At 35.3% G+C, this 24217-nt stretch overlaps 2 protein-coding genes and 2 long non-coding RNA genes across 34 annotated transcripts in view; 2 read left to right on the forward strand and 2 right to left on the reverse strand.

Moving 5' to 3' along the window:
• Positions 1-20561, reverse strand: part of LOC141375412 (uncharacterized) — a 35994-nt gene extending 15433 nt beyond the window's left edge. Inside the window, exon 1 of the long non-coding RNA XR_012383425.1 lies at positions 20291-20561. This is a non-coding gene — a long non-coding RNA (uncharacterized lncRNA). The remainder of the gene's footprint in view (positions 1-20290) is intronic.
• Positions 1-21939, forward strand: part of rhpn2 (rhophilin, Rho GTPase binding protein 2) — a 43991-nt gene extending 22052 nt beyond the window's left edge. Inside the window, exons 4-15 of one of the 2 annotated variants that reach the window (XM_005168961.6) lie at positions 845-920; positions 1326-1403; positions 2134-2258; positions 3585-3751; positions 5589-5776; positions 7889-8045; positions 8609-8728; positions 10459-10653; positions 11397-11443; positions 13934-14080; positions 16240-16398; positions 20317-21939. In XM_005168961.6, coding sequence (XP_005169018.1) covers positions 845-920; positions 1326-1403; positions 2134-2258; positions 3585-3751; positions 5589-5776; positions 7889-8045; positions 8609-8728; positions 10459-10653; positions 11397-11443; positions 13934-14080; positions 16240-16398; positions 20317-20565 — 1708 coding nt within the window. In that variant the 3' untranslated portion in view covers positions 20566-21939. 2 annotated transcript variants of the gene reach the window in all.
• Positions 21133-24137, reverse strand: LOC141375410 (uncharacterized). Its single transcript, XR_012383423.1, has 2 exons — positions 23474-24137; positions 21133-22577 (listed from the first exon to the last, which is right to left on the reverse strand). It is a non-coding gene; the product is annotated as an uncharacterized lncRNA (long non-coding RNA).
• cep89 (centrosomal protein 89) overlaps positions 23715-24217 on the forward strand; it is a 109070-nt gene continuing 108567 nt past the window's right edge. For 29 of the 30 annotated variants that reach the window (XR_012382334.1, XM_073906317.1, XM_073906318.1 and 26 more), the window contains exon 1: positions 23715-24003. Coding sequence is in view for 17 of the 30 variants with exons in the window: in XM_009303314.5 (XP_009301589.1) it covers positions 23905-24003 (99 nt within the window). In the remaining 13 variants the exon portion in view is untranslated. The remainder of the gene's footprint in view (positions 24004-24217) is intronic. The other variant, NM_001430965.1, reaches the window with a different exon arrangement.

Genomic DNA, 24217 nt, shown 5'->3' on the forward strand with positions numbered 1-24217 from the left:
TGTTTTATTACTTTAAACAAAAAAGCTACAGTATTTTTCAGGATTCAATGATCAACAGAACGTTTGAATCCTTTTATAACATGACACTTTTTTATGGATCATTTTAATGCAGTCTTGCTTAATAAAAGCATTATTGTCTTTATAAAAAAAATAAAGCATGGCACACAATACATAACCAATGTTAACAAATCTAAATTCCCTGTTTATGTCCTACGGGATTTTATTTACAGGCATATTTGCTTTGTCATTTCCTCCGATTCCACAATATTTCTTGCAAGCATTTCCCAGAACCGCACTGGGGCTCAACTGTTATCAGTCATCTAGACGCAATCAGGGCAGCCCAGGACTGCCTCTCATCAGCTCACACTCATGTGTTCTCCCATCCGTCTTCACCCAGACTGCTTTCAGCTCATGGCCCATTACTAACAGCAGCACCATAGCAAAAGCATTGACACCACTGAAACAATTGCATTGTATTGTGCTAATCTAAGTTTGCAGATTTGCTCATGCACCTGTGACCCAGGCAACAGGTCATTACTTTTCTACAACCCAAGTAGGTCAACCGGCTTGTAGGGGTAAAGCGTCCTTTACTTCATTATCAGCTGATTCAGTCTTAGAGCTAATTAAAGATTACAGAGAATAGTTGTAGTATTAGTAATGTATGACAGGGGTCAAATACAGTTGGACATGTAAGCATGACTCACTTTTGAGTCACAGAGACAGTAGGAGGACTGGCTTTTCTAAGTCAACCTTGAAGTCTTACTGTTTCTTATAGAAATATTGAATGTATTCTCATGATGGCTTTTCTAAAGTCAATTCTGCTCTCTCTATGTCTTCATTTTAGAGAGTCATCCAGCATCCCGCTCATTCCCCTGGGACTGAAGGAGACAAAAGATGTGGATTTCTCTGTTCCTCTCAAGGTCGGTTTCTTTCACAGCACCTCCTCTGTTTACCTCAGTTATCAGGCCTGCAGTCTGGTTGCTTTCAAAGCTTTTCTGAGTGTAAATGGAAAGTAGGTCACAGAATAATAAACAGGGACTCAATAAAACTTTAATAAGCCTTGATGAATATCTCTTATTGTCTCGTAAATATATGGGCGTTGAGATGAATGTTGAGAGATGGAGATCAATCGGATGGATTTTTGTTTTCTAGCCAAACTGTAATAACATACTCTTTTACAGGTGAAGTTATGACAGTATGCCATTGCAAGTCTGTTTTTCTAGAGACAAGTTTAACAAGGCGAACAGGCCTGCAAATACGGGATCATGTGACGTCTTGTGTATGGCATATTAATTAATGGGTACAAAAATGATTTATTTGAACAGGACTTCATCCTGGAACACTACAGTGAAGATGGCTCAAACTTCCAGAATCAGATCGATGACCTCATGGACCTAAGACAGGTATAATCATCCCTCTGGACTTTAAGCTTTAATTTCACGGTGGTGCCTTCAGTGTCTGATGTTGAATGACATGTTACACAGTACATAGTGTACGGTGCGTCTTTTGGGACACTAGTAGACTTTACACCATCTACTGGTGGTTTTAACGTCATATTTATTATTTATTTAATGTGTTATTTATTTTTTTTGTAATGTGCCATGTTGGCTGATTTGTTGGCAATATTGGTTGGCATGAATATTCATACTAGATAAAAAAATTGTTCATTTAAAAAATGTAAAGTACATTTAAAGGGATAGTGAAAATGAAAATTTACTCACACTCAAGTGGTTCTAATCCTTTGAGTTTCTTTCTTCTGTTGAACACAAAAGAAGTTATTTTAAGGCAAGCTAAAATACTTGTAACCATTGACTTCCATATTAAGAAAGATTCTATTGAAGTCAATGGTTACAGGTTTCCTGCTTTCTTCAAAATACCTTCCTTTGTGTTTACCAGAAGAAAGTCAAACAGGATTGGAACTAGTGAAGAGTGAGTAAATGTTGACAGAATTTTTAGTTTTGTGTGATCTCTTTAAGTTAAAGTTAGAAAGTTTTGAGACTTTAAGCTATTCTCTAAATTGTTTTTGAAAGCTATGCTTCTTTGATTAATAAATAATTGAATATATTTATGCTAGATAAAAAATTGTTCTGCGCTAACCAATGGGTCTTAATAATGCTAGTAAATGTGTTTCAGGCTTGTCGGACACCCAGTCGCAACAATTCTGGTGTAGACTTGATTGCCAACTACTTCAGTCAACTTTCCTTCCTGGAGACTCGATTCTTCTCCCCTACACGTCAGATTGGCATTTTTTTCACCTGGTAGGTTGCATCTTGCCCACACCAGCAATAATAAGTTTGTAATGGATTTATGCTGTTCTGTATCAGCTGTAAATATGACAACACATTAGAGGAAATGCCAACTGGAAACAACTGGTCCAACTGGGCTGTCAAGCTGGCTTTGTTGTTTGTATGTTTATACAATAACTTTTTGTTTCATTCATACGCTAGAGACAAAATGAGGTGACTAGATAAATAAAAGAATAATAAAGAAGCTGGAGAGATTAAGCTGAATTATTAATGATGCGATGACACTTTTTATATAAGTTTCCATTCGTTAACATTAGATAACAACATTACATAACATGAGCTAACAGTGGAAATATTTCTAAAGCATCTAAATGTTAATTTCACTATCTATTAGTAATGTTGATGTTATTTAAGGCACTTGAGTTAGCATGAGCTAACACTGAACTGTATTTGTCCATATTAATGTTAGCAAAGATTAAATGAATATTGAAACAATTGTGTTTGCTCATTGTTAGTTAATATTAGCTTATGCATGAAAAATGTGGAAACATTACTCATTGATTACTCATCCTCATGTGGTTCTGAACGCATGTTGAGTTACTTTCTTCTGAACAACACAAAAGCAGATAGGCTGAGGCAGTGGCGCAGTAGGTAGTGCTGTCACCACACAGCAAGAAGGTCGCTGGGTCGCTGGTTAGAACCTTGGCTCAGTTGGTGTTTCTGTGTGGAGTTTGCATTATCTCCCTGCCTTTGTTTGGGTTTCCTCCGGGTGCTCCGGTTTCCCATACAGTCCAAAGACATGCAGTACAGGTGAATTGGGTTGGCTAAATTGTCCGTAGTGTATAAGTGTGTGTGAATGTGTGTGTGTGGATGTTTCCCAGAGATGGGTTGCGGCTGGAAGGGCATCCGCTGCGTAAAAACTTGCTGGATAAGTTGGCAGTTCATTACGCTGTGGCGAACCCGGATTAATAAAGGGACTAAGTCGACAAGAAAATTAATGAACAAAAGCAGATATTTTGAAGAATATAGAAAACCGGCAACCATTGACATCCATACTAAGAAAGAAAACAAAGTGGAAGTCAGTGAGTGACAGTTGAGTGACAGTTGTCTGCATTCTTTAAAATGTCTTCTTTTGTCTTCAGAGAAGGAAGAAACTTAAAACCGGTTTGGAACAAGTTAAAAGTCAAGAAAAAAGATAGCAGATTTTTCATTTTTAGATGAACTATCCTATTAAGTTAAATCCTAATAATACATACGGTAAATTAAACATTATCATTGACTTTGAATCATCTGTGTGAAAATATGTTTAACACAGTTATTTTTTTTCTTCCTACACAGGTATGACTCCTTCACTGGCATGCCTGTGTGCCAGAATAACATCTCCCTGGAGAAAGCCAGCATGCTCTTTAACATGGCAGCGCTCTACTCACAGATTGGCACTCGTGCTGACAGACAGACACTAGCAGGACTCGAGGACGCCATCGCTGCCTTCCAAAAATCTGCAGGTGAGAACTTTTGAGTAGGTTATTTATCAGTAAGGGGATACATCAGTAATGGGACACATCACTGCGTGGGAATGTGACTAAAATTGTCACCAAGCGTGGATGGACTCCTGCCTCATGAGATCAGGCCATATTTTCAGGTTTTGGTTGTGTTTCGGGGTGGAGTGAGCATGATGTAATTCTTCCCCCTCGACAGCAGATCTGTCACAAGCTCATGGGAACTCGGTGGCTTGTGTTGGTTTTGTAGCTGCCTTAAAATAACAGCTGCACAAAGAGTGCTTTGGCTGTCTTACTTAAACTATCAAAACATCCAACCCCGCAGCCTTTCATCACAGAATGTTTTGTAAATGTCCACCGGAAAGAAGGGACAAATATAATCTCTGTCGCTTTTTTCATAGTTGTGATTATGACAGAGATTGATCGACACACTGTCCCACAAGTCTTTTTTTATCTGTAAGATCTCTGTGCTTACAAAAATGTTTATTTTGTTTGAGTTATTCTGTATGATTTTGCCAGAAAATGTGTCAGAGCAGGGGTTTGCAACCCTTTTTTCATCAAAGATTTTTTAGCAAATGCATTTTTTAAAGAGCCATAGTTTTAGAATATATATTAATTTATGTCAAGCACAACTCAAAAATAAACACATATAAGTCCATGAATGAAGAAAGGACAATTTACAGAATTTTATTCTGTTCGCCATCATCACTCATGAATGTTGTTTGATGTTACGTGCATGAGGTTTCCATAGAAATGTAGGTAGTATGCCCTTTATTGGTGTTGCAATTCAAGTTTATTCACTGCGCCACACACACACGCATTAAAAGTGAATTGTAATTGTATTTTCAATTGGAAATTTTTGGATTTCTAGTGACGGTTATAATAATAATAATAATTATTATTATAATAATAGCAAAATACTATTGAAGGGAGACTGCTGGAGAGCCACATATTTTGGTCAAAGAGCGACATGTGTCTTGTAAGCCATATTTCCCTATAGATTGTTTGTTTATTTGCTGTTTTTACTATACTTTTTTTCTGAGTAGTATTTTCTAAACAGTTTTTGCCATTAAATTAGCCTGAGATACTGATGTCATTAATTATAAACTCACATGCATATGAAAAGCATTAAATAGAGGAAACGGTTGTGCTGTTTTGCTTGAGCCAAAAAATGTTAAGACATTTTTATCTAAATATTTCCATAACACTTTTTAAAAGTCCAATATTTAATGTTACTTAATGTATTTACTAATATAAAGTATGAACAATCTTGTACAGCATTTATTAATCATCATTTACTAATGCATTATTAAAATCCAATGTTGTGCTTGTTAGCATTAGTAATCACTACGTGTTAACATGAATTAACAATGCACAATTTTATTTTCATGAATTAATGTTAACCAAGATGAATAAATACTGTAATAAATGCATTGTTATTCATGTTAGTGAAAACATTATCTAATGGAGCATTATTTTAGGGTGTTACCAACTTTTCTTAATGTATACATTGGAAGCAAATATAACAGGGAAAGTTAGAGATACAGTAGTGGCCTAAAGTGGTGTGCTTTTGTGCAAATAGTTTAATTATTTTAGGGTCCTTAAACAAAATATCAAAATTGTGTGGGGAATGCCATGTTAAGGAAAGAAAAAAAATATGTTAAGGTTTACAGTAACTGGCATAATTATTTGACAAAAATTAACTTCGAGCAACTCTGTGCTTGGAAAATCTATGTCTATATGCTTGGTATTCCTAGGCTACACATCACATTTGACCTGTCCTGTTCCTTCTGATATTAAATTTTATCCTATTTTTTTTTATTTTGTTCTCATTCTGCTGCAGGCGTGCTGCACTTACTGAAGGAGACCTTTACACACACCCCCAGCTATGATATGAGCCCTGCTATGCTGAGTATGCTGTTCCGGCTGATGCTAGCACAAGCGCAGGAGTGCCTGTTTGAGCAGATCACTCTGCCAGGAATCCGAAATGAGTTCTTCTGCCTGCTCAAAATGGCCCAAGAAGCTGCCAAGGTACTTGTTTAATGTTTTCAGCTTGAAGAAAAGGCTAGAACGGGACATTACAGTTAGGTTTACGATATATCTTAATCAAATCAATGTTAAAAGTTTCTATACTGTATTTTATTGGTCAAGGGTGATATTGGTACACTGTAAAACCCAAAAAGTTAAGGTTACTCAAACCATTTGAGAAAACCGATTGCAACAAATCATTCAAGTTTAAAAACTAATCCTAATGAGTACTGTGAACTTATTCTATTTGAGCAAATTAGGCAATTTGAGCACAATAAAACCCAATAAATGAAGAGAACTCTAACCAACTGAGTACTATAAAACCCAATAAGTTAAGCCCACTTATTCTGTTTGATTTTAGTTAAAATGCTAATCTTTAGGAGTACATTAAACTTTCTCCATTTAAGTTGAAGTAATGAGATATTTATTTAACTGATTACCTTCAACACCGAGTTCAAAACTCTTTTCAAATGAGGAGGATTACTTTTCAGTAAACTTGGAGTTAAATACACTCATTTCATTTGATAAAGTTGACTTGAGTTTTACAGTGTATTGGTTGAGATTTAAGGTAAATGTGTATTTATGTAAATGTAATCTAATAATTTAAATCTTAAAATGAATTGGCAGAAAGGTTTGCGTTGTTTACATTTAACAGGGTATCTGCAGGGTCTTAAGTCTTAAATTTAAAAAAGACAATTTTAGGACTTAAAGTCTTAATTTCACTGAAATATTGTCTTGTAGGTCTTAAACAGGTCTTAATGTTCTTTTTTTTAGTGAAGCTACCCAATCAATCCAACACGCATCCAGTCACCAACAACACATCTCAATAAAACCTTTAGCAAAACTATTCATAACTAATATTATAACAGTCTGTTGTGCAAACAATTAGTTTTTAAAGATTTTTTTGTATGTTATGTTGAATAAAAATTGGTGGTTCATTGCGCTGTAACGATCCCAGATTAATAAATGGACGAAGCCAGTGGTTCTCAAACTGTGGTACGTGTACGACTAGTGGTACGCAGGCTTCCTTCTAGTGGTACGCGGAGGTTTGATGTATGTCATGTACATGCTACACACATTTAAAAATGTATAAAAAATGATGTATATAATATGCCATATATGACATAAAGCCTATATTTCTGAGGTAATCTGCCACGTTTTTGTAACTGTGCAGAGTTGTAGCTGCTTTACTGAGCCTACTACGCTATTGTATTTCAATACTGCTCATTTTGGTGGTACTTGGAGAGACAATTTTTTTCTGAGGTGGTACTTGATGAAAAATGTTTGCGAACTACTGGACTAAGCCAAAAAGAAAATGAATGAATGAAAATTTATGTATGCGACTAAGATCTGCTTGTTTTGACACATTTAAAATATGTGGCTAAAAATAATTAATTAGATTTTTTTTTTTGCTGGGCCATTAAAAAAAAAATCTGTAGCATTTAGCCCTATACAAGTCTGAAATTTCATTCTTCATGGTCTTAAAAAGTCTTAAATTTGAAACACAGAAATTGATTTTATATGGCAAAATGGTGTGCTTTTGTAAATATTAAGCAGTACTATTGGTTTAGTTTTTATTACTCTGCTTATACTACCAGTTATATTACAGATGTCAGTATTTTTTTTTAAGAAATCAGTTATTTTATTGTGCAAATACATTTGTAATGAGATTAAATATTCATATTTTAAATAAATGCATTGGTTTTGAACTTTTAGTTGATCAAAAGAATCCAGTGCTAAAAATATTAGGCAGCGCAAATGTTTCCATATTGTTATTATTTAATGTTTCATCAAATCAACATATTTTAATGGTTTCTGAATGATAATTCAACCGTTTTATTAACATTCAAATAGTATTTCACTGCATTTTTTCACTTGATTAAAATTATTCACCTTTGGTGAGCATAAGAGACTTTTCCAAACCAAAAAAAATAATGTAATGAACCTCGTTTTTTGTTTTAATTTGATGTTCTCACTATTCTAACTGTTATTCTCTGTATTGGTAAGAGGAAACATTTGTGTTTTAAGATTTAAGTGTGTCTGTTTTACAGCCTAGAGTTCCACCTCTGTCTTGAGTAGTCGTAACATTTAGCCTTCTCTCCTTTCTGTTCCCAGGTGGCAGAGACATACGCTCAAGTGCACCAGTCCATGATCGAGACCCCCATTACGAAGAACGTGCCCTTTTTCTGGACCACCATGTCCCAGCTCAAGATCAATCACTACAACTCTTTGGCCCATTACTTTGTGTCCACCGCTCTGCTAGACCACCAGTGTAAGTAAAGCAGCCAATCACAGCTCTTGGCCACCTCTCATTGGCTGACAGCCCACTTGAACTATGAAAGGTTACCTTTGTGTCTCGTTCATAGAAACTGTTTCTTTTTTCTTGGGAGAGTAAAGAAGGATTTGGGTATCAGCCATTTGCTGGAATTTATTCCAGGGAGCTTATTTTTTTTGAGGACGATAATAGGGAGGCAGATGAAAGGCAGAGACGGTTCAGTATCTCAGTCTACTTTTGACAGTCTGCTTATAGACGCTGCCAGAACAAATAGGATTATGTAACATTTTCGTTGTTATCCAAACAGCCACCCCCCACCCTCCTCTCCTCCTTGTGTTTTTAACATCTCCATGACAAGCAGTTTTGTCTGATAATGAGCTCATTTGGACACAGCAGACTGAACACACACACACACGCACACAATGGGACGTGTAAATGCCATAACATTTAGCATGGCCTCGGTGGGATGCATTATAATGTACAAGAATGTACAGTGCATTGATCCTGTTGTATTGAACAAAACAATGCAGTGTTTAAATATAGATGTACTGTATGTGTAGTGAATCCCAGTGATGATGAGGACAAGCAAGAGAAGGCTCTCTCACAGCTGTATGATGCCATGCCAGAGGGACGCTCTCCTCTTGACATCCTGAAGAACAAGGATGAGAGACGGAGGATAGGTGAGAGGCTCTTATGTGTAGACAGTGTTGGGTAAAGTTATTTTTTTTAAGTAATATATATTACAGTCTTCAAGGTTTTACTTACATTCTTTCACATTACTGTGATATGTTACTTGTAGTGCTGGGCAAAAATTAATCGTGATCAATCGCATCTAAGATAAAAGTTTGTTTTACGTTGTATATGTTTGTGTATTATATATATTTATTATGTATTATGTGATGCATGGTAACAACACTATACATAACAACTTTCTTACATAGATATTTAAGTTCATATTTAATTTGTATCATACAAAGATATATTTTATATCTAAATATAAATCATTTTTCAATCATATGCATGCCTGTTTATTTACACTCACCGGCCACTTTATTAGGTACACCTTACTCGTACTGGGTTTGACCCCCTTTTGTCTTCAGAACTGCCTTAATCCTTCGTAGCATAGATTCATTAAAGTACTTGAAATATTCCTTAGAGATTACATTAATGCTTCATAGAGTTGCTGCAGATCTTTTGGCTGCACATCCATGATGAGAATCTCCCGTTCCACCACATCCTAAATGTGCTCTATTAGATTAAGCTCTGGTGACTGTGAAGGCCATTTGAGTACAGTGAACTCATTGTCATGTTCAAGAAACCAGACTGAGATGATTCACGCTTTATGACATGGCGCGTTATCCTGCTGGAAGTAGCCATCAGAATGGTACGCTGTGGTCATAAAGGGATGGACATGGACAGCAACAATACTCAGGTAGGCTGTGGAGTTGACTGCTCAATTGGTACTAATGGGCCCAAAGTGTGCCAAGAAAATATTCCCCTCACCATTACACCACCACCACCAGTCTGAAGGCAGGATGGATCCATGCTTTAATGTTGTTGATGCCAAATTCTGACCCTACCATCCGAATGTCTCAGCAGGTATCGAGACTCATCAGACCAGGCAACGTTTCTCCAATCTTCTATTGTGCAATTTTGGTGAGCCTGTGCAAATTGTAGCCTCGGTTTCCTGTTCTTAGCTGACAGGAGTGACACCCGGTGTGGTCTTCTGCTACTGTAGCCCATTTGCCTGAAGGTTGGACATGTTGTGCATTCAGAGATGCTCTTCTGCATTCCTCGGTTGTAACGAGTGGTTATTTGAGTTACTGTTGACTTTTCTATTAGCTTAAACCAGTCTGGTCATTCTCTGACCTTTGGCATCAAGAAGGCATTTGCGTCCACAGACTTGCCGCTCACTGGATATTTTCTTTTTTAAGACCATTCTTAAAAAATTGGAATTGAAAAAAATAATTGCTTAAAAGTCACCTTTCTTCCCTATTCTGATGCTCATTTTGAACTGAAGCAGTCTCGACCAGGTCTACATGCCTACAGTAAATGCACTGAGTTGCTGCCATGTGATTGGGTAATTAGAAATTTGTGTTAATGAGCAGTTAGACGGGTGTACCAAACAAAGTGGCTTGGGGAGTGTATATATATATATACTAAATAAATACACACAATACGCGCACTTGAATCATGTCAAAACAACTTGTATTTTGGATTTGATTACTTGTGATCAATTTTTGCCCAGCACTAGTTATTTTCCCTTTTTTAAAGTAGGTTTAAGATTGTAATGTACTACAGTACTTAAAGAAAATAGCTTTACTCAACACAGCATCTTGACCTGTTAGACAGATGTAAATATGGGATAATCCACTGTAGCACAATAATAATTTCTCTCTGTGACACTCAGGTAAAGCTCATCTACAGCGCTCCATCATGGGACACGAAGAGGCCATCCGCACACATTGTCGCTGTCGACACCTGCAAAAACTGGACATCCTGAGTGACATCCTGCGTGCTAGCCTCAATCGCTCTCTCACTAAGTTCGAACAAAACGACAAGGAAGACGAGTTCACAGACTACATGCTTGCACCAGATATTATCTGTAAGTCAGAGATGGACACTATTGGAACCACCGTTTTATTAGAACAGAATCAGAGTTAAAATGTTTATTGGTCAGTCAAGTAATGTACACTAGACTTGTGTCGTATTTAAAAATCATAATTCAACACAGCCAAAATGTAAAATATATATTTGCTTAATTTTACTGCATTACTGTAAGTTTGAAATGTGCAGTTCTTTTAATTCAGCTGTATGTTCATGCATTGAAAAAACCACCTTTTGTTGGTCACATTTATACAATAATGTTCCAGTTTTTATGATGACTTTGGAACAGTTGCATTCTCATGGATATAAATGTGTATAGTTGCAAGTCATGGAATGGAAAGTATAGCATGCATGGCTCTTTTTATTAACACTAATGTATTATAAACATGTATGCATCTGGGTGTGTCCTAGGACATTTGTCAAACATTTTACTACCTGATGTAAACAAATGTTTAAACTCCTCTTAATCTCCCACATGATTGAATTAATAGAAATTGATGTTACGCTCAATGCATAAACTGCATTTCTACTGTAGTTTTTTTTGTTGTTTAAGTTTAAAATGGTTAAATTTACTGTAGTTTAAATGTAAAATGTAATCTGTATTGAGTTTTACCAAAGCATTTCAGTTTGAACAGTGCAATTGGTTCTGTTTGAGATTCTCAGAAAAGAAGCTGAGATCAGCATCGGTTATGTAATTTAGTTTGACATGCATTAACGTTGTTTTCCTTTTTGCTCTGTTAGCTAAAACGGAAAAGAAAGCTGAGATGGAGATTCCAGCGGCCACCAAGGTGAAAGTCACAGACCTTTTCCAGCGGCTGGTATGTGGGTTACTAATTTTACTCTGACATTTTGAGCTCTTTTCACAGCACATGAACGCTCTTGCAAATTTGCTTATTAGTGCACAAAATAACTTATCTAAGTGTCCCGTGAGCTTGTGTGCTGTTGAACAGACCCATGTTGATTGACCTGTACACACTGGCCAAACAGGTTAAAAAACTGTAATCAGTTTGCGATGACATTTGTGCTTTATTTATCCATTTCTGTTTGGTCAGTCTGTACAGTATTATACTCACTGTTTTACTGTACTAATGTTAATAACCCTTGTTTGAATATGAATTTGGGGTGGTACACAATTGCATTTCTCTAAACTTCTTACTTCATGCTGAGCTTTGCACAAACTTCTAACCCTTATTCGACTGTTGCTCAAAAATCGTACACTATTTGTCCGCAAACATCAATGGCTACCTGATACTGAGTGGTTTGCTGAAGGTAAATATGCTGGTGTATTAAAAACTTGGCTCCTCCTGAAAACATTTGATTTCATGAGGAATCAAGTTTCGAGTATTGTCGTCATGTTTATGTCAAGACTTTTTTGTAGTTGTATTTTGGCTTATTGTTGAAAATATTTTTGAGACTAACAAAAGCAAAATATTCTTAAATGTTTCTTTAATTAAGAAAATCTGTGTTCTGACTAAAAAAATTAAAATAGCTACACAATGTTTTCATGAGTTTAACATCACTAAACTTGTTGACAACATTGGTCTTAAAACCCAGTAACTTTGAGATGATGGTATCAGAAGTGCAGAAATGCAAACATGTTTACAGGTTTATAAATCATTTTTACAACCTTCTTATTGGGAGTTTCATTGGGTTTTATTGTGACATTTTTCGTCAATATGACATCAGGACTAATAAATCAACCCTTAAACTAATAACTAATAACCCTTGGACTAATAAATCAACCCTTAAACTAATAACTAATAACCCTTGGACTAATAAATCAACCCTTTAAATCATAACCCTTGATTATTTAGCAAAAATGTCATTAACTGTCACTCTTTGTGTTGAACTGTAACACCAAGTGTTCGTCTGTGATTAAATTCAGTATAACTGGTAGAACCGTTGCGACTCTTAGAACTGTAAATCTGGTGTTCGGATCAGGAACATTGGAGAACCACAGTGACGTGTATGTTCCGTTCCCTCGGGCTGTGGGCAGCAGGGTAATTCAGGTGATGGAGGCAGAGTTTATGATGTGGTCAGTTTTATGGGAGAGTATGTTTGTGTTTTACCGCTTTCAGATGTCTGAGCGACCTTCAGAGAGTTCAAAGAATCACTGCTGAAATCTTGTACCAGATGACCCGCTTATTTAACAAGTCCTTATTAAATCGAATGACCTTTCTGAGAAAGGGGTCAACCAAATGCAACATTAATGCAAACAAATAGGGTAAAAAAATACAACAACTAATTTTTATCATAATTCCCAAAATACAAAAACTAATTTTTATCATAATTCCCCAGTCCATTGATTACATTTGCTAACTTTTTTTGTATTATAAGTTTTCTAAATGTTGTTTTAAATATGCAAATGAGGTATTATTTGAACATATGCAATAGGTTTAAATTTGAAGTATATATGAGCAATATTGCACGAGTAGCAGAGCGATGTGGCTGTATATCGGCACTGGTGGTAGGTGTGCAAACAGTTCAACAGCATAATCGTGTATAGAAAAAAGAAAATCCAAAAGTCCAAAAATCCTTTTGCATTAGGAACTACTTTTTTCTTTCTTCTGAAAAAAAAACTAAACGCATGCAAGCATTTCTTCTTTCTTTTTACTGAACTAGTTTCCAGTAACAAAAACAGGAGACTCATTAGAAATAAACAGATGGCAAACCACAAAGTAACACAGGGTTATACAAAGAGTGGCCAACACAAAATACATACATTCCTAATACTTTATTAATAGCCAAAAAGCCAAAATCTTCAAATCAACAGGTGTGTGAACAGTGCTTTTGTGCTTCTTGCCTTAATATTTCAATTAATTTTTTCCCCCTGTATTCATTTTTATTGTACTTTATTTTTTTGTTCAAATAACCTCCAATCTTAGCTCTGGTACTTCTGTTTAAGTTAAACAAATACCCTGTTGGTTTAATTTTAGTGTTTGTATGAGTTATTCTAACTGAAAGACCCATGTGCCCCTATGGGACTTGGCAGAGGCCTCTCATATGAGAACACCGGTGCCTTAAACAGTTCATCATCACCTCAGATGACAGTGTTTCATAACAATATGAAATAAACGTTCTGCACCATATGACCAGTCTTTCACATATACTGTGTGTAGTCGGCGTACCAGTAAGCCAAATGTTTGGATGACCAGCAGAGTTGGATTTATAGCCAAGGGCGAGCAGGGTGGCAGGCAGGCTTAAGTTAAAAACAGCCTGTGTGTCTTGGACTTTGGTGAGTTGCTATAGTGATTTGCTGTTGTATTTGTGTTTTGCAGGGGCCTTTGTCAGTGTTTTCAGCGAAGCAGAGGTGGACAGCTCCGCGCACCATCAGGCTCATACTGCAGGACAGAGACCTCGGGTTTACGCTCAAGGGAGATGCACCCGTTCAGATACAGTCACTCGACCCCCTTTGTCCCGCTGCAGTGAGTGTTCACACACTCAGACAAACACACAAAATAATGTTCAGCTTCCTTTTAAGGGCACGTTCAGCCAAAATCTAACTTTGGTCATTATTTATTTACCATGACAAATAATAAAAAAAAAAAATTTCTTCCCCCCATTTTTATCTACCTTTTAAAATTATAAAAGGATCTAAAAAATTTTAACTTTTCTAAAATAATACAGAAAGAGTACTAAAAAAGATTAAGTAAACTGCAAAATTAAATTAAAATGAATTAAAATAAATAAAATATTTAAAAAAATCAAATTAACTAATAGTATTATTTCAGTCTCGCTATTTTGTAGGGATATCCTGATCAGTTTTTTTTGCCCTTGAGTCAAAGTTATTTGATTTTGAGTATCTACTGATACCGAAATCCAATCCGATACTTCTATAATACATACAAATAGAATAAATAAGAGCCAAGAAACATTATTTAATTCATCTTTTTTTAACATTCAACAACTTTGTCAACAAACAGAGCACTTCAGTGAGGTAGCTTGAACAGTCAAGTAATAAATGACATCAATTCTTCACCTCCTGCAATCCCAAGTTGACATATCTCACAGTTTGCTATGGCAATGTTGTCGTCATTAACTTTATAATACCTTCAGACTGCAGACATGCTTGGGCTGTTGCTAGACTAATATGGTTGATTGAAAGTTAACGATAATTATTAATAACATTTAATAAATTTCCCATTAATTGTATTTTATTAATGTCTACCCCTACAATAAACCCAACCATCATAGTGATGTAAAAAACAGTAGTTGTAGAGAGTATTATTTAATGTTATTTATTATATTACCAAAATTTTTTTATTTTTTATTATCTACCCCCACCCCAACCCTAAACCCAATCCTCACAGTACTGTAAAAATATCAATTATTGTTATACAGTGTGACAAAAATGATGCTATATTGATGTGTGTATACGCAGCTGAATTCTACAGTATCTAGACTTTACCAAATACTCATGCTTCAGTGTTCTACTTTCCCAGCATTTAACTAATAGCATCTCTGCAATTAAGTGATGTCATTCAACACGCGTAGCTGTTTCTAACGGAAGTCAAGAACGAGGTGTAAATCTGTGCCTACGCAAAACTGTAGAAGTGTTCAAAAATGTACATACATGTATATTCGATTCCTGATTGGGAGGTAACGTCTAATTCCAGTCGAGTCTGAAACCACATGATCGAGCCTAATTTCTGATAACGTGATTGGATCTGGACATCCTTACTATTTTGTCAAATAAATGCAGCCTTAGTTAATATCAAAACATTTTTTAAAACAAACAAATGCCCATACTCTTACTTGCCAGACTTTCAAATAGTAATGTACCTACATATGTTGGTTTACTAAAATATAATTGATATTACAACAGCAAGTAAAATACCACATGGCATCATTAATGAATGTTTTTATTTTTGGTTGTTAAGAAATACAAACAAAGAAAGAAAAGAAAAAGTAATAAACTAATTCAAACTATTTATAAGCTATTAAAAAGTTACTCTGTGTTACTAACGTAGCACAACTCTGCATTTGTTTATTTAATGAATTCACTGCTTTCACCTCATTGCTAAAATTGTAAGAACAACGGAAAAACATTTGTTGACATATTGATCTGTAAGTGTGCCCTTGTAAATGTTACTCATCACCTCCGGTTTATTGCACATAAATAATTAATACCGCGCCACCTTAATAAAAACAACAAACAAAGCGCTTAGTGCCAGGGCATTAATCAGAAGCGATAACTCCTTCCTGTTTCAATGAATCTTCCTTATACGTGTAAACGTCCCTGAAGCTAAAGACCGATTTAATCTTTGACCACAGCAATTAAATAAAACAAAACACACACAAACACATGTCCACACCCACTGCACCTGTTTTTGCCCATATGAGTCTCAAGCTGTCTGAAGCAGCTGTGTGTCTCCCGCAAAGAACTCTGCTGCTTTTGTTTGAAGCACTTGAGCGAGGGCCTGCTCTCTATAGTAACCAGAGTGTGCTTGTGCTGATAAATTCATACCGTAAATATCTGAAGTGTCAAAGTGCCACTCCCTGCAGGACGTGATTTACACCTCTGACCTTTTTCTCTTTGCTTTTGTTTCTTTCTTTTTACCCTCCGCTATCTCTTCATCACCAGGCCGGTGGACTGAAAGAGGGCGATTACCTTGTTGCTGTGGGTGACACCGATTGTAAATGGATGGGAGTGAGTGATGTCATGAAGCTTTTAAAGGATGTGGATGAAGAGGGCATCAACATCAGGGTTGTCAGCATGATGGACAGCAGCAGCCAACCAATGGTAGCGCATCTCATTTTCCTTATGATTTGCTTTGCATTAGAGCTGCACAATACATCTCAGTTTCTGTTATCTGGATATAATTGTATTTGCAATACACAGTTGTTGTCAGAATTATTTGCCCCCCTGTTAAATTTTTTCCCCAATTTCTGTTTAACAGAGAGTATTTTTTTTCAACACATTTCTAAACATAATAGTTTTAATAACTCATTTCTAATAACTGATTTATTTTATCTTTGCCATGATGACAGTAAATAATATTTAACTAGATATTTTTCAAGACACTTCTATACAGCTTGAAGTGACATTTAAAGGCTTAACTAGGTTAATTAGGTTAACTAGGCAGGTTAGGGTAATTAGGCAAGTTATTGTATAACGGAGATATGTTCTGGAGAATATCGAAAAAAAATATAGCTTATAGGGTTTAATCATTTTGACCTTAATGTTTATTTTAAAATTAAAAACTGTTTTTATTCTAGCCAAAAAAAAACAAAAAAAACTTTCTCCAGAAGAAAAATATTTTCAGACATGCTATGAAAATGTCCTTGCTCTGTTAAACATAATTTGGTAAATATTTAAAAAAAGAATAAAAAACAAAGGGGGGCCAATAATTCTGACTTCAACTGTATGTATCACTGGCATGTATGATAAATTTAACCAGACAGGGCCTTGCTAGTTATTTTTCTGCTATTGGTGAGTGGCCCAAAGGAGAACCCAGAGCTGAAAATAAAAAATAACAAGAGAGCAAAATGACGACAGCTAATTAGAGCCAGAATGTCTGCTGAGGGTTTTACTCATTTATAATGTTTTAAAGACTTAAGACAGGTTTTTTGTCTGGATTTTATGTTTATATGAAATTATGTTTTATCTATTTATTTTAGAACTGTTAGATAATGTTTTTTTAAAACATAACTGATAAATATAAATATTTTATATAAAATATATCTTAAGAAACAGGCTTATAGTATTATGCAATACTCAGTAACAATATAGCATATTTTTCCAGTATCATGCAGCTCTACTTTGAATTCTGTTCCCTGATTGGTTGAGAATTGTCTTATATCTTGAAGTGTAATTATATTTATTAATGTTTTCAATGCATTACTGTTAACAAGGTTGCTATGTACACTTGCACTGCAATTCAAAGGGGCTCAGAAAGCTTTTAATCTTAATCCTGTGACTCTGAAGACTGGAGTAATGACTGCTGAAAATTCTGTCTTGTCATCACACGAATAGCTTACATTTTTGAATATGCAAATATAGAATAGTTGTTTAACTTTAATATTTGCCAGCATTACTGAATTTTTATCAAAGAATTGCAGTCTTAAAATATTTGTAAGAAAGAGTAAAGGAGATCTTGTATTTATATATTGCTTTGTGGCTATGTACGCTGTTAAGATTTAAGAGGGATTTAATGGATTTAAATACAGGAGTGAATTCTGTTTAACAAATGACTTTGCTTTTACAAACATGACCAAAGTAATATTAAAGCAAATGTACAATGTTTAATTCACTAGCTTACATTGAGGTCAACACTATCATTTATGCCAGTTAATCCACTGAAAATGTTTTGGTAATCCTTAACAGTGTTGGGGAAATTACTTTTGAAAGTAACGCATTACCATATTGAGTTACTCCCCAAAAAATGTAACTAGTTGTATTACTTAGTTACTTTTTATGGTAAGTAATGGGTAGCGCTACTTTTGGGTTACTTTTGCATTACTTTTTCTGACCTGGCTGTGGCTTGATCTCTTTCTGAATTTGCAAGTTTTTTTTTCTTCTTTTTTATTAATTAGAGGAGCTCTGCTCTGTATAACATTAATTTACCTTTAAAAAACACATTTAAAAATTTAATGTAAGATAACGTTATCTTCTAAGAACATTCTGACCCTAGAGCTCTTCATGCCACATATACAGATTAATGAAAGTTATGTGTTTGCTACTTTGTACTTTGTCTTATTAAAAAATAAAATCACTGTCCATTCAGATAATCCTCTTTTCCTTTTCTTCCATGTGTTCAAAATAATGAGAATTTTTCCATCGCGGAAATGAAAGGCTCTGCCATCTTCATTTCTGTCATTCCTGAATTCTATCATTGTGTGTGGGATTCAACTTGACAACATTCATTAAACTTTAGCAATTTATTTTTTAAAAGCAAATTAACTAAACTAAAAGGTACCTCGCATTACATTTATAAGTAAATTAAAACATTATTACTTAATTTTTTAAGTTATTCGTTGCTTTACTCTTTACTAAGAAAAGTAATAATATTACGTGACTCAGGTTACTTGTAATGCGTCTCCCCCAACACTGATCCTTAATCAATCTTTGTAAGGATGTCAGTTTAATTGTTTGTGCGAAGACTGCTTTGTTACGCTCATACAATTATTAGTTTGCTGCGATAAAAGAAGTAGCACAAAAATACAACCACCTCTTTAATATCTTGTTTTTGTTGGAAATGCATCAACACACTAAAATAAAAGTTCACAGCAACGCTAGTTCACAATACCTTGGATAAAAAAGGCATGTGCTGGTTGTGATATTTTGAAATGTGTCTTTTTCCATCAGCTTGTTTTTTTTTTTTTGTTGCTATTCTTAGCTACACTATGATATGTCAACACTAGCAAGTCAAGATTGACCTCGTTCCTTGTGATTTCTTGCACTGTACATACAGAAGAGAATCAAATCACTTTGAAATAAATGAATATTTTAAATAAATGTAATTTTTTGGTTCTATACACACTGCAGATTTTTTATACAGCTGTCACTTCCTGTCTTTTTTGAAAGTTGATTTAGTTGTAGAATGTGGTTGTCGCTGACTCTGTGAGCTTTAAGATGCTGCCTTAAGAGCAGAGAAACCATCAAAGCATGTTCAAATGCAAAAATTCAACTTCTCTTCCTGTCCAAATAATGAAACATGAGCTGTATCTGAAATCTCCTTCTCTACTATATTTTAATTTGGATTTACTACACAGCCATAGGAAAAGCATGTTCATTATCACATGACCTACCCAATTTTAGTTGCATTGGTTCACTCACATTTATGAATTCTCTTACATTGCATCATGGAATAGTATAGCACTTCAGAATCTCACCGGAAGCAGAAGGTCAACCAAGTACTTGTATACTGCATTTTGAATAACATACTACTCTGCTTTCACATTGTTTTTAACATACTACATGGTATGGAAGTATGCAATTTTGAACACAGAAATTGCACACCAAAGTGCCTCTTGGTTGTCATTTTGTGTGCAAATGTATATTTTTGACCAATGTTTTTCACTTTTGTTGGCATTTCTAGTTAGAGCTTAGTGTTGTAGTAAGATAACTAAGGGCCTACTATAATTGTAACTTAAATTGGCAAATATGGCAGCCAGGAAACAAGTCAGCTGACTTAGCTTTTAGATGCCCAAAGTAGGGCCCGAAGGCCAAAGTTAGCCCATTGTAACCTTTGATTTGGCCCTCCATCCTATCTGAGAGGAGAGTATGATGAGCGGGTATAGGCGAGTGACTTTTAACAGTGGTTATGGATCATCATTTCTAATTTGACGTAACCTTTTTTGTTCGTTTTATTGCTGAGCTACAAAAAAGCAAACAAATGAAATGGTTTCAATTAAATGTTAATGATTTTTAAAATGTAAATACTGTCATTAGACTGATAAAGGACTATGCAGGCAAGCAAATCAAGGCAAAAACTAGTGTAATTCTGTTATAAATTAGACTGATTAACAGTTTGGGTTTTTTTGCACTTCATAAGAAAAAGTTGGGCACCCCTGCTCTCTACAGTATTAAGCACTTAAATGTAAATTGACAAACAAATGTAGCTTCAGTATGTACATAGCCAGTGGGTGTTTATTTTGATCGCACCTGATTAGTCATTCAAATCATTACTCACCTCTTCCTCTGTTTCTTTCTCTGCAGGCAACCAAGAGCGCTACGTACTGCGGCGGCCTGTCCAAGACATACTCCATGATCTGCCTGGCACACGACGAGGACGATAAAAACCCCAAGTCTCGCAAGGTAGCAAAGAAACCATCATTCCTCAGCTTTGGTCTCAAGAACAAGAAAAGCAGCAGCACGCTGAGTCTCCCTAATGCAGATTACAGCAGGCCCTGGAACAGACCCTCAGCCAACTACTCCAATTCGCATCACGAAAGCGGCCTCTACTAAAACACACAAAACTGGAGTCAGAAAAGAGGGAAAGCTTCGTAGAGAGATTAAAATTATTTTGCACGGACTTAAAAAAAAAAAAAAAAACAAGTGTAAGCTATTCTTTTATTCCTTTAATAGTCTGTCTTAGAAAATCTCACCTGTAAATTAAAGGTGTTTTCAATGAATCAGATTAAAAACACTACACGTATGCTGCTCAAAATATTTGATTATACTTGTGTTGAATGGCTAAATGAAGGATTTTTCTTTAGTTTTTTTATTTTTTATTAGTTGCATTAACAGGGATCCTCTTTAAATTAGATTGAGGCTAGTAGACTGACTGTGGTGATCTTGCACCATCAAAACGAAACTGAATCCTGTGTTAATCGCTGTAGAAAAACCGAACATGGGTGAGGATAGTGAACGGCTTATGGACTTGGAATGTATAAACAACAAACAATAATATATTATTGTTTGGATTTCTCAAGTATTAACATACACTGAAGGGAAATATTACGATGGGCCGTGTGCGTGACATAAGGTATTGCCAAATTCAAGCAAGACGAATAGAAAGTCTAGTGAAACCAATTTTTATTTAACTTTTATTTCACGTGTTTTACCTAGCACTTCTTCAGTGTTGGAATATTTCACTGTCTACAAAGTAGATTTTTTTTATACACATTTGATAATCAAATAATTTATATTCAAAATAAAGAGAACAAATATATATCTATATAAACATATGTATTCATTTTAAGTATTTGAATTATTTACTGTAGGTTTTATATCGTGAAGCCTGATGTATATAATCATGGGTTGTTGTTTATTTTGCTTTGGCTACATGTGTTTCTGTTACTCCATGTGCATTCTTCTTTGTGTAGCTTTTTAAAATCTTTTTTGACAATATTTAACCATTTGCTTGTTGAAAACACTGCCTTTTACAAACGTCAAAAGGACAAAAGCTTTTAAAATGCCACAGTCTACACTGACAGTCTTATTTAACCATGGGCCTCCGCTCCTCACTTGTAAATACTTTATTATTGTCTGTGAATGTATCCTTAACATTTGTGTTTCTTCACGTGCCACTTGGAATTAAAACGACAAACACTGTTCTGACAGAATGTTTATAATCTGCTTGCATGCTAAGGATTCTTTGAAATTCAATGTCTTTTTCTTCAGAGTCCAGCCAGAATCTGCATCAGTGCCCTAAATTCTACTGCTGTTACATGATGTTAACATGATAAAGCAGATTTGTAGATTAGTTGCTCTTGTGTCTACGGTTTATGTGGATTACCAGTGGGATATATCTGATGAAATGTCTAAACTATGATGAAATGTTGCCTACTTTTTATGTTGTATATGTAAATGTTGATTTAAATAAACTAAAGGGTCAAATCTGTGGTTGTTTTTATTGAGTAAGATGTTACTGTGGTTTACTAACCGTGTAATCATATCAACCAAACCAACGCTATTTAAAGGTGGCATTGCATAAGCAATGGTTATGTGGAGGTATTAGTTTTGTAAGGCCTATTTAAAAAAACAAAAACAAATTGTGCTTCTTTTGTATTAGAAATATGACCGTATATTTCCAGAACTCAGAAGTCATCTACTCTGAAAACTCTTACATTTAGTTTTCAAAGATTTGTGAGTCCGAGATTCACATGTGAAACTCGAAGTAACGGCAGTGCAGGAGAAATATCTTATCAAAAGTGTATAAAAAGGCTTTCATGCTCTTATATAATGACTGAAAGAGTTCTGCAGCTCTGAATTTTATTGAAACTATTTAGTCTACTCAATGAATGATAGGAAAAGCATCATTTTTATAAAACTGCACATGTGAATCAGAGCAGTGAAGGTGGTGTGGTGGACTAATGGGTTTTAAATCACTCACAGACTGGGGGATTTTATGGTGTGGCTTTGGTTGGGTTATTGGAGGGATTGCTTCCCAACGGCAGCAGTGATGTCACAGTGGTTAAGAGCGTCTGTGTGTGTGAAAGAGAAAGTTGGAGAAGATATTTCTGCATCTTCTACAGCTGGAAAGCATTAAAAAGAGCAAATCAGAAATACACTGACTCAGGACTTATTCAACAATTGTTTTAATTCTCAAACTTACTGGAAGCACGCATGTATCCTATATGAGTCTGCTTTTAACAGTAACATTTTCCACCAGAGCAATTTCTAACCGTATGACTCACACACCTACTTTCTCTTGTAATAATAAACATGCAGGATTTAACCCACTTACAAATGCAGTTAAGTTAGGAGCTGGCACAAACTATTAAAAATAATACTAGTACACCAAAATTACTTTTAATGACAGTTAACATTTTAAAAAATGAATATGGATATTGAACACACTACTAAGCTACAAGATTTAATATGGACTAAACATAGATCAGTATCAGGCCCAATCCAGACAATAAACCAGTATTGTTATGTGATTATTTTGTCTATTAATAAAACTATTATTACCAAAAACTTGTCTGTTACTTGTTTGTTTTTGTAATCGTGTTCATTAAACCTGTAACCATTTTTCCCACTAATAATCCACCTGTTGGGACCAATCTCTGTCCAGGTTGTTCATAAAATATCCCCATCAAATGTATTTTAACAAAACTGTGTCATTTGAAGATTAGATACTAAGTATAGAAGGTTTCACTTCAGGCAGGCTGACCAGGCTGACAATAATAGGATTAATAAATGTTAAACCTCTAGTCTACTATGTGTGATACGGATCTCTTTTAACAACTTTCCCTGCATGTTCTGTTGCAACTTTTTGAAGTATATTTGATTGATCATCTTCTCAAGCGTCCTGTTCTCAAACATGTTTCAATTTTGTTTACTTGGAGATTCTTGAAACTGTTACAAAGCCAAACGATTTACATACATTTAAACATGTTATTCTTCATTGAAAACTAAACAAACTTACCTTATTAGGCAACTGTTCTAGTCATTAATGGCATTACATCTAATATATAATATCCTTATTCTTATATTCTCCTCTATCACCTTTTCCACAGACTGCGCTACAGTTGAGTGGTCTAGGCGTCCCTCTGCTGGACAACTGCCGCAGTCAGACATGGCACCATGCCGTTGCTAAGACGATTAAAGCGACATTATGATTGGTTGGGCGAAAAGAGGCGACCCAATAGGAGCAGTCGTTATATTTCAATCGGTTTTCATGGAAAGCGTCTAGTTACGTGAAGTTGAGTTGAAGCTGTTTTTGAAGATTTCGATCATAAACAATGGCTGCGTATAAAAATAACATTTAAACTCTGCTGGTTTCATCCTTGAAGCATAGTTTTGCTCCAACAATAGCTCTGAAATGCGCGGTCCTTAGCACCGTTTTTATAAATCTTAATGTTAACCTCACATCTCTCACCGCAACGAGGAGGTTGGCTGAGGAACATGTCATCCAAATTCAACTTCAGCCTTAGGAGAAAAGAGAAGAGGGAATTTGTAAGTCTTCTATTACCTAATTATAAGACTTTAAGTTACATTTTGTAAAGAACTGTTTCAGCTGCCAGAAAAGCCTGTGCTACATATCAATCTATAAAGAGACGTTAACGGTGTACATTAATTGAACCCTCAGTGTTTGTTCGTACTTTGACGTGCATCCTTTGAAGCATTTGTGTTGTAAACGCTGTCATGGTGTGTGCTTTTGTGATTGTTT

Source organism: Danio rerio, chromosome 7, assembly GCF_049306965.1.
Source record: "Danio rerio strain Tuebingen ecotype United States chromosome 7, GRCz12tu, whole genome shotgun sequence".
Classification (NCBI taxonomy): Eukaryota; Metazoa; Chordata; class Actinopteri; order Cypriniformes; family Danionidae; genus Danio; species Danio rerio.